Raw genomic sequence first — 10949 nt, forward strand, 5'->3', positions numbered from 1 at the left:
AAAGATCTGTTCAGTGCTGAGCCAAAACATGCTTTTTGGTGCTGTGGCTGGGCTACCAGCAATATTTGAGCTTGTTAGTCCAGAGTTTAGCTGTGTTTTCCTACACAATCTGCAAGCATAGCAGACATAAGCTGCTATGTACAAGCCTGTGTAGTGCTGACATAGATACAAATTCCACAATGAAGGAGAGAGACGTGGTTACAAAGAGACATATTGTTCTTGCTTACACTCAGATTTTATGCTGCTCGCTATCTTCCTAGAAAAACATGCTCTATACATTATGTCATAGCAGATATTTCTTCAGGTAATACTGTCACATGTTTACTCGTACGGGATTAACCATGTCTTTCTTTGCATAAATGCATTGGATTCTTTTTTGCATTTTGGTAATCAGAAAATTTGAGTCTTTTGGTAAATATGAGTTTGAATAGATTGAGAAACATTCCAAAGCATGTAAGCTAATTTCAGCCCACTGAAGTCAAGGGAATACTTACATACTCAAGATGATAAACAATTTTTTTAAATGTACTAAGTAGCGGTTGTGAATAATTATTTTCTAAACACATGGGAGACTTCTTAGTCTTGATATACCATTCTGTATGGCATCTCTACACCATCTGTTTGTGTTAGGCAATAACTTTCTCTGTTCATGTCCTAATCTCCAGGATGTAGATAGCAAACTGCGATTTTGTTTATTATTTCTGTGTCTGCTGCTATGTAACCAGCAACACATGGACCAATGAGTATTATATAAATCAAATTGGGCAAAACTCTACATTGTAGTCACCTCAAGCCTTTCATTTTATTTATTGTATACATAAGCATTCTCCTACTTTAATAACAATCATTTTCTACATAGAGAGAAGCTCCAGAAAATTTGAAAACATTGCATCAGATGGTAACTTTACGCTGTGTAATGATCACTACTAGTGAGAAGTGCAGGTTCAACATATTACAGTATTTCAGGGGAAGAAGCTGCATTTTTTGTACAGAACCCAGTCACATTGTCTTCTGAAGTTAACAATAATTAATGAAAGCAGTAAGTCCATATTCATGGTAAGAGCTACGATGACTAAATATAATACTCTTGACCATGTAGCCTGTAAGCTAGGTCACGGGGATATGGAAGACAGAGATAAAAATCACAGTTGTTCAACAGTTTAAAGCTCTGATTAATTGCTGCAATTCTTTCATTGTATATTTTGATAACTGGGCCACTGCAGCATGTCTTCTTGCTTGATTACATCTGGAAACGACCCTTTCTAGGAGAAGCAAAACTTCAGCAACAAGGAGACAGAGGCATCCGGGCTTGGAATCCCAAAAGAAGGAATAACTACAGGGGAAAAATAAATAAATAAATAAATAGATAGATAGATAGATAGATAGATAAATAAATAAACGTATATAAAGCAGAAAAATCTGAAATTATAAGGAAGGAAGAGGAAAGAAAAATGAACTTATGCCAACTATTTTTAAGAAAGAAAAGCAGCCTCCTAGCACCAAGAATCCAGTTGGTAAACAGAGAGATCTCAACTTACACAACTGCCATATAACAGTAACGGGTTTTGGCCACTCCTTCTGGTTATCAAATTCTGCACTCTGCTGTTCACCAACTCTGATACAGAAAGTATCAGCAACGGTATTTTTTAACAGCTTGTTAAACTTTACACAACTGAAATGTTTTGTACCTATCCAAACTGATTAGAAGGCACCAGTAAAAATGTTTCAATGACTTCAAATGAAGATTCTACGGGAAACAGGACAATTTTTGAGCCTCTGCCAAAAATTGTTCAACTTGTAAAAAAATAAAAACCCAAACCAAAGAAATAAACATCTCAGCCAGTTGTAAAGCCTAACAAAAAATAATGACATAATAGAAATGGTGTTATCAATGGTAAATTTAATGCCTGCTTTATGAGACTGGCCCCTTAATTAGCATTCAAACACCATGAATAAAGACAGATTCTGTCACATCAGAAAGCCTGTGAAATCATGTTGTCGCCATAGTAATGTTATGGCATTTATAGGACCAGTTAAAGCTTAACAACAAATGATGTTGCTCCTAAAAACTAGTTGATTAAAACAAAAAAATTGACTGCACATGTACTAAACATCAGTGTGGCACTACCAAATCTTTGATGCAGCTATGTGTTTTTACAAATTTGGATCCTGATTCTTAGTTACACTGATGCAAATCTAAAGTAATGAAGCTGAAGTCAATTACATCAAGCCAAAGCTCTTTTGGCTGCGACTCTCCAAGTACAAAAACTTCTTAAGTACACTTTTTTCCCCACCCTGTTGCAAGGATACTGTGACTAATGCCACAAAATTGAAAACCTTTAGGTTTGCCTTGATTTACACCAGAGTCTGAAGTGATCTCCAGCATCAGCCATGGAATAACAGAGGTGAGGGGCTGGCATCATGTGTTAGCATTTGTTCTGTCTCAGACTGGTGATTATTAAACTTACTTTACACTTAGATGTAATTCCTAGATGTTCTGACTCCATCCTCTGTCATTTTTAACTAGTATGGAACAGAAAGTCCAAAAGTTGAATTTTTTTTTGCCATGGCTTCACTGTGCGTAAAGCAGTGTCTGCTTAGATGTAATTCTCAGTATCACTTTCCAGTATTTAAACCTAGGATACCAATTCTAAGAGACAAGGTAAGATTTTAAACCAATGCAGATAAAAGTAGAGGATCTCATTGAAAATCAAATCTGTAAGATGGAAGTATAGTCTAGTTCAGACTCTGGTTATTAAGCTGTCGGGGTAGCAGCACTGCACCAGATCTCCTAGTTTCCTTGGAGATCTTGCACAGGTCTAAATAGCAAGCTGCCTCACAACTGGTTCTCCCACCATAGAAAACAGAGCTCATACAAAGCAGAAGTGTGATAGGACTTACTATGTTTTACAGTTGTATCAGAAGTGAAGGATGCATTTTTTACTGCTCTGTTGACTTCAACATGGGACAGAGGCCTACAATTCACAGGTCCTGCCTTACATTGATAATAAGTCTTCTTTGTCTTTGCCTTGAAAAAGACCTTCCACTCTTCACTGCTTGTCCTACACCATGAAGATAACAATGCAGAGAAGGGTGACGGGAATCAGTTAGTTAGCGTGCCAAGAGGGAATAAAGAAAAATTGCTTTAATAGTGATGCCGACAAAAGAACAGGAGCCATGGCAGCCTTGCATACCAGTGCTACAGAAATTACACCAAATCTATATACCAAAAAAAAAAAAAAAAGGCCAAAGCTTTGCTGCAGTACTCCAGAGGCACTGAAAACAGGATATGAAATGTGGGAAACCAACAGCTTAGTTTTCATGCAAACTACATCAGTATGAGTAGACACTTGATGCATTTTACAGACTGAGCATATCTCAATAAAGCAAGATTAAAAAAAAAAAAGATTTTGTTTTGGAGAAAATTCAGGTCATGGCCACAGACCTAGCCATGCTGTATATCAAAGGTTTTTGGCCTCTTTCCTACAGTTCTTGGATGTCAGTTGTAATTGACAAGGACAAGTTTGTTGATATTTGCAACAAATTGAGTACAAATTCCTACCAAATAGTCTACAGCTTAGAACAGAACTTGCAGCTCATAACTAGACTCCTTGAAGGTGTCCCACAAGACCACATCTCATATGTGTAGCTCTAGTATTTCTGTGTAGACCTCCAATCCTGCAAAATCCCTGTGTACCCATCCCGTTAGGCTCACAGGACCACATAGATGCACATCAGGTACCTCCAGGCCTTCTTCTGGGGGCATGTGTAGTAAAAGCCAACTAAGCTATGCTTCAGAGACTGTTTTGTCAAAATTAAGCATTTTACACATTTGCTCAGAGTATTATTTTCACAAAATTCTCTTCTAAGAAACTTTAGTTTAGAGTCCGTTCATTTCTGTAAACCCCTTCTGGTGAAGGAGTCTGCCTTGCTGGCAACTGCATCAGCTGGTTGATTGGTTCTTTTTCTCTCCCAGTGAGCACAGCTGTACTGCTTGTTCACAGCTTCACCTTGAAAGTGAAGAGCTCAGATCTTGCTGGTAGGGCAATGGCAGTCACATTTCTCTGCAAGTCCAATATACGTGAACTTGTCCAGCAGTAATCCCTACATGGCTCTGCAAAGTGCACAGAGCTGTGGATTTCTGTGCCTGTATCATTCCTGACACCTGAGCTACTTTAAAGGTAGTTCATGTCTGCACAATTAGTTCATGTTTGCGCCCAGACTTCTGAGCAGAGTGGAGAAGCAGCATCAGGGCTGTCCTCACACACATGCAACCCAGACGTCACTGAAAGACAGACTCCTGTCTCAGCTCCATGCTGTTATGCCAGTGCTTTAATTTAAGGGTCATGAATAAGACACTAAAAACTTGAGATCCTAACTGGAGTAAAACAACGTTACTCCTTGTGTCTACCAATAAAAAGTTTTATCTCTGTCATTATTTGGCTTTATCTCTCCCCGGTAGCCCTTTGTCTTAAACTCCTCATGGTTAGATTGAACAAGCTAATATAAGTACAGTATTTATTAAAAAATCACACATATTCCTTCTTTCTCCACAGTATGTGGAATACACTTGCCTGAATTATATCAAGAAATATTCATTCTAAAAAGAGTTTTTAAAGACTGTATGAGATTTTCTACAGAAACTGATACAATAAACTAAAGTCTATAACAGAGTGATGCAGAGCTCCCGAGCTGCCTGAGCACAGCTGCATTAGCACACAGTCCCTCCCTTTCCAGATTCATTAATATTTCAGGTCATTCCACAGTCAATACATATGCTTGTGAGGCATAGCGATGTGCCAGAGGCTACTTTGTGGACTCTTTCCATTCAGTCTGGTCTGGTCACTCCAGGCCGTGAGGCATAGCGTTGTGCCAGAGGCTACTTTGTGGACTTTTTCCATTCAGTCTGGTCTGGTCACTCCAGGCAAAGGAAAAGTGAGCTATCACGAAACTGAATCACCAGCATGTCTTCAGAAAACTGCTGTTAGACTTCAAGAGTGCGAAGGAAAAAGTCTCTGTGACAGTGGGGGAACTAGTGTGAATTTCCTATCTTTGCTATAGTCAATTTAGCAATATCCACAGATGATAGGCTGACTTAAAGAGGCTGCCCAGCAGTATTAAACTCCCTTTAATAGACTGACTTATCCCAGTGGTTTACAAAAATATCTCCTTGGAATTCTTCCAGACATAGCAGAGACACTGGCCAGTTAAGTCTCCAAAACAGTCCTCAGTTAGCAAGTTCCAAACTCCACGCAAGAATCAAATTGCCTCGCTTGAACACTGTGCTACATCCTCTTGACTGAAGTCATCACCTTCCTCTTTAGGTACAATTATGAGGAAAAGCATTTTTCTTTTAAAAGAAAACAAACAGACCCTGACACAGGAGAGAAATCCCAGGCCAGAGGGAGAAACACTGTTATTGCCTCTTTGTAAGTATTGACAATACACTGCTTTAGGCAGCACTGATACAATAAGAGGAACGTTTCCTGTATGCCACACTGCCGTTAGCTTTGCAAAATGATCTGAAAGTCTGAGTTTGCTTTGATTTAGGTGCCCCAGCACCAATAGCTATGTAGCTAAAGCCAGTACCTCATGGCTTCTGGAATACGTAGTTGTGCTCCTGTACCTTTCTCTGCTCTCAGTCTCAAAGGTTATGACCCTTGCAACAAGCTGTGCTCGTATTTCAGCTGTGACAGATCACAGCTTAGCTTCTTTCTCTGAACTCATCAGGGAGCTGCATTTGGGGCTCTTTTTGTCCTCCTGTGACCTGTAATAGCCAGCGTGCAGAGCCACTCCTTCCACTGCCTCCGCCTCTAATAGCTGCAACCTTTGACCAATGGTCAGGACAAGCAGAAATGGGAAATAAATAGCTCTAAGTATCACAGCTAGAGTCAGAGCCTCAGCTCGGATGAGTCAGCACAGCCCCAGCTGTACCAGCTACAGGAGTAGCTTTGTTTCTCCATCGACAGGCCGCAAGCCAAAGCACAAAGGAAAACTTCCCAACTGCTTGTCGTTATTATAATACAAGTAAAATAGCTAAATCTAAAGCTTCGTCGGAAAACAGGCAGCATGCACTTTCTCTTCCCCGCTCTGTGAAATGTTTAAGAAGCCTGGCAGCACTGGGACCTTTCTCAAGACTCTTCCATGTTCAGGAGAGTGTTCAAGAGTCTTCTGTGATCAGGAGTATTGCCTCGTGGCAATACACCAAATGTGGTTACCGCTACAGTATTTCAATGCTGCTATACAAAGCTTGCAAACACCCACTTGGACTCTTAAGTAGTTCTACTAAATTTTATGCCCTCTTTTACATATTTCTTTCCCTGATCAGTCATGTTGATACGTTTTTATTTACATTGACATCTAGGAATGGGTTTTCATTGTAAAAATACATTCAAAGTCATTTATAGGTAAAGAGGGTGGTGGTTATTTATTGACTCTTAGCACCAACGTTTCAGTCATCCAGTTAGGAAACAAAACGAATGCAGTATCACCTACATACCAAATAAACAGACTGACTGCTGGAAGTGCAGGGTTTGAAACACATGCAAAACTTAAATTTCTTTCTATACATTGTTTAAAGAAGAATGCAAAGCTCTATCTTAACAGAAATCAGTTTTGGCACAAAAAGACAAAGGTAGGCAAAAATAAGATACTACATTTCTTTTTCACAAGAAAGATTGTATTCAGTGATTTGTTAGTATTAATTAACTTAATCACCGCTTAAGGCTAAGAAAGAGCATCTTACTGAATACCTGCAAAACATGGAGGAATCCTTTTCTTCTGAAGTTTTCCAGCTCTTTCAATCTTATCTTACAGTATGTGAAACATCCTCACTTGTCTTCAGAGCATGGGAGGTAGAGTAAGAAGAGTCTTGTGGAATTCGAAACGCAAATTTACTTACATACAGATCATAAAAACACTTTCTTAGCTCACTTGCAAGACACGATCCTCCACAGACTCTTGTTAACGATAAAAAGGCTACAAAAGAGAAGACATGCTCTAATGTCTCTTAAATGAGTCCACATATACCAAACATTGTTCCAACTAATTCTGAAGAAAAGTTCTGCTAATGCAACCTTTATCATTTTTCCAGTGAGGAGATACACTAAACTACTTTCAAATATTTAACTCATTCTGGTATTTAATTAAAATCAAATTCACTGTGTGCATATTTGTATGATGCAACTCCTACAATATCAGAAAAAATGTAAACCAGAAACAAAATAAAGAGACATTCCAGGATTTTTCTTTATCAGAGTGCTAAATAAGTCTCCATAATTCTCAGTCTCTAAGCAAGAACGTAGTCAAACTGGCCTTTCTCCAGTCCATCAAGTCCATCAGCCCAGGTTGAGGTTGGCATACTTCGGTAGGGGTCAAGAAGAATTCGGAAGCAGCGAACAATGAGGATTCCCAGTAAAATGAATAATAAAATTACAAAGGCAAATGTTGTTTTCTGTTCCAGGGTCATGACAGAATTTGGTGTTACGTTCCCAAATGGCACCAAAGTGGCAGTGAATATCTCTCCATCCATCATCCAGGGAAGCTGAAATGAATAATCCCACAGCCACCTTCTTTTCGTCATCAGTTTGCAGATGTCGGAGTAGAAGCCATTTAGATGCACTTTGCTATCTGTAGAGCAAGGGAGAAGAAATGTTAACCATGAATAGCCCTTTGGTTTGTTTACTTCAACACGACTTTCTCCTAATGGAGAAAAATGAGATGGAAAAGAACTTGACAGCAGGTCTGCTTGACTCTGCATTATGTATGAGTCCTGTTGGAAAATCTGTACCATTCTGTCGACAGTGCAGAATCCAGCCACCAATATTAAATGCCAGTAGACCCTGAGCTGGCAGCAGTCTCTCTCTAACTCTCTACCGTATCGTTTGGACTGGGTGTGGTAGAACATTTCTTTCCTGCAAGGGGGAAAACAAGGGATTTAATCACACTGCTCTGGTGGGCAGCCCAGAGAAATGGCAAATTGCATGCTTTGCTGCAGGACAGATGAACTGCAGTTGATGCTACTTTAAGCTGGGGGAGAGAGGCTTGAAAACAAAGGTATTTACGATTTTATACGCAATGACCAAAAATACTTAGAGGTGAGACAGTCCAGGATCTGCTGCAGGCCAATAAATTGCGCGTGTCTCCACAATGGAAGGTAGCAACTATTCAGTGCTGGTAACACTGCACCACTTATGGAAGAAATGTATAAGTCATTTTAGTTTGAAATGAGAGAATATTTAGGAAGGCAGCCTGAGGTCAGTCCAATAGTAATTTAGCTCAAGGGCAAATGTTCCTTCAATATCAGAATCAGGCTTTCAAAAATAGTTATCAAGAAAGTGTTTCATGTCACCAGCTCTGATATATCAAGGGAATCTCCAGGATCTGGAACTGAACTTGGCCGTTTCTAGACAGCAGGGTATATGCTGTGCTACCACCTGCCTGGCACATCTGCTTCCTTGACTGCCTGCCTGGGTGTCTGCCTAACATTACTTCCTCCTACCTTGCACAGTGGTTTTCCTTCCAGCAAGAGGGAGGCACTGATGGATGCCACAGCTCAGGCCTGGTCATTGGCACTGCTGAAATTACCTGTAAATTGTCCTCAGGAAAAGAAAGGCTTCAAAACTGGTTGAAGGACAACACTGCCTCAGCTGAGCATGTTGAGTCAAGAGTAAGAGGAAGGAAAAGAAATAAAATACCACAATGCACTAACAGGACACACAGGTGAAACTTTCATATGATTACAACCACTCCATCACTGGACTTGGGTCAGTAATGATTTATAAGCATGCCTCAGTAACAACGATTAATAGGTGTAAGTGGATTAAGAAAGCATAGTCATACTGAAATATATGCCAGGATTATTCTAAAAACCCTACCTTTAACAAAATAGAGAAAGTATTGAAGTAACAAAAATATTGCTATTATTGCCTGATTTAATTTGTGATGGAAAGGATAGAAAGATAAAAACATTAAATTCCAATCTTTTGGAAAAGTATGTGAACTACTATAATAAAAAAAATGCAGAGGACTATCTAACAGGGATAGCTAAAACCTTAGGAACAACCTGCTTAATAAAGCTTACAGATTTTTTCTTTTTTTTTTTTTTTTTTTTTGGGGGGATGGGGTTGGGGGGACGATGCCTGGTGAAGGGAATAATTAATTCAGGTGGTATATAATCTTGTTATAAAAAAGAAGAAACATATAAACTGAAACAGACTGTATTGCTGTGGCAGTGATGTTACAGTGAAGGCCAAAGATAGTAGTGCCCCTTCTAAAAGTCTTCTGGTATTCTGACTTCAGACAGCTTTTCAGCATACACATTATGTCATGCTTTATAACTGTATTTAAGCATACGCCCTCAGCTATACACATATTATACACGCTGAACAGTAAATCACTAAAACTGCAGTCACTCAATACGGTAACTATGCTTTCTTTCACAGATCAGAGTGTTTTAGGAGAGGTTTTCCTGACATTTTTCAAAGCATTACCTGATTACAGTTAGCAACTGTGGGAGAAAATGCAGAAAGTGGGAAAATTTGTGACTGTCAAGGAAGACCAACTTTTGATATGCTGGTTTTATATGTGAAACTTAGAATAGTAAAAGGATTCCGTACACAGTATTTTACCAGTTTTGAAGAAACTTGATTTTTAAAAGATATAGGTAATTAGTGACTCAGTGTTAAGAAAATGCATTCGATTATTTTTCTTTGGGATCAGAGTAGGAACCTAGGTGGAATAATACCGAGAAGAGTTAGATATTAATTTTCATTCCAGTGAGCACTATTGACAGACTTTAGGAAAAGTTGTGATGTCTGATTGTTTTACAACTAGCAGCTCTTTACAGTCAGAATCCTAATCTGTATACTACAGATTATGTGCAGTAACACAACACTGCAAAGCTGAAAGGGTTGTATTTCCGAGGTGTGGGGATTCCGGACAGCATTCTGAATCTGCTCATTACACTGAATGATTGCAAGCTTTTTCGGGCAGACCATTTGTCTCCACAGAAAGGCACAATACCTGCCATAAGCCACATCCTTTGCCCTCTTTGGACCACTTCTTTTGCAAGCTAAAACTTAAATGAGACCATTAACCATTTCCTTTGTGGCAAAATTTTAATTATCCCCACGGATACAAGCACATGGGTACTAGAAAGGAGAAGGCAGCTATCCTAAGACATTAATTGGATGTATCTATAGACACAAGTAATTAGGCCTGAAAGAACCTTGGCCACAGCAGTGAGGGCTTCCACACTCCTGGCCTCTAGTCATTCATCTGGAGCAACTGCTCTAATGGAGTCCCTGAGCCCTACACCTTCTTCCCTGCCTGTCACTTTCTGTTGTGTCAGCAGAGCCCTGCTGGCACTGGGCACCAGAATCTCTTTCCAACTGGAAACATTCCCTATCTTGGAAACTATACAGAATGTACATGGCAACATACCCTTAAACTATTTTCTTGCATGAGAAACTCTGCATTCCTCGTGAGAGTTCTTCCAGCCTGCCTGAACTCCTTCCCACCTCGGTAGTACCACTCAAAGGCTGGCAGGGAGGACAGGAGCCTGGAAGAGGGTGCTGTGGCACTGCAAAGAGAGGCAAAGGGCTCTTCTCCATGGCACAAGGGAGGTTTCTGCTCGAGGATCCATCTCTAATGCAGATCCCAAAAGGCAAGAGACAAAAGCATGAGTGTGATGCACGTTATAGGTACACCCATTTCAGCACAAAGGTATCCATGAAGCCAAAACCAAGAAGTTAAAAATACAGAGCATAACAAGAAAATTGGTAGGAAACAGACAATAGTAATAATAACAACACAACCTGACTGTGTACCTAAGAGCTGAGCCAGGTTATAGCATTGGTGGAAAGCCTCAAGGTTGTTTAAAAATTCACTAATGGAACCAAGATTCCTTCAGGTGCAGACTGCTGCTTTTTTCCCCCCTACATCTCAGA

General features: G+C 39.7%; 1 protein-coding gene across 1 annotated transcript; it reads right to left on the minus strand.

Annotated features, from left to right (window-relative positions):
• Positions 1-7288: 7288 nt before the first annotated feature.
• On the minus strand, positions 7289-7582 carry CTXN3 (cortexin 3). Its single transcript, XM_010134056.1, has one exon. It carries the CDS (start codon positions 7580-7582, stop codon positions 7289-7291), a length of 294 nt encoding a protein of 97 aa, XP_010132358.1.
• Positions 7583-10949: the final 3367 nt, after the last annotated feature.

The sequence above is a fragment of the Buceros rhinoceros genome, unplaced genomic scaffold (genome assembly GCF_000710305.1).
Source record: "Buceros rhinoceros silvestris isolate BGI_N320 unplaced genomic scaffold, ASM71030v1 scaffold6394, whole genome shotgun sequence".
In the NCBI taxonomy this organism is placed as follows: domain Eukaryota; kingdom Metazoa; phylum Chordata; class Aves; order Bucerotiformes; family Bucerotidae; genus Buceros; species Buceros rhinoceros.

Bases quoted from the DNA above. Each gene is read 5' to 3' on its own strand.
- CTXN3 (XM_010134056.1), bottom strand. From the start codon at position 7,582: ATGACGAAAAGAAGGTGGCTGTGGGATTATTCATTTCAGCTTCCCTGG.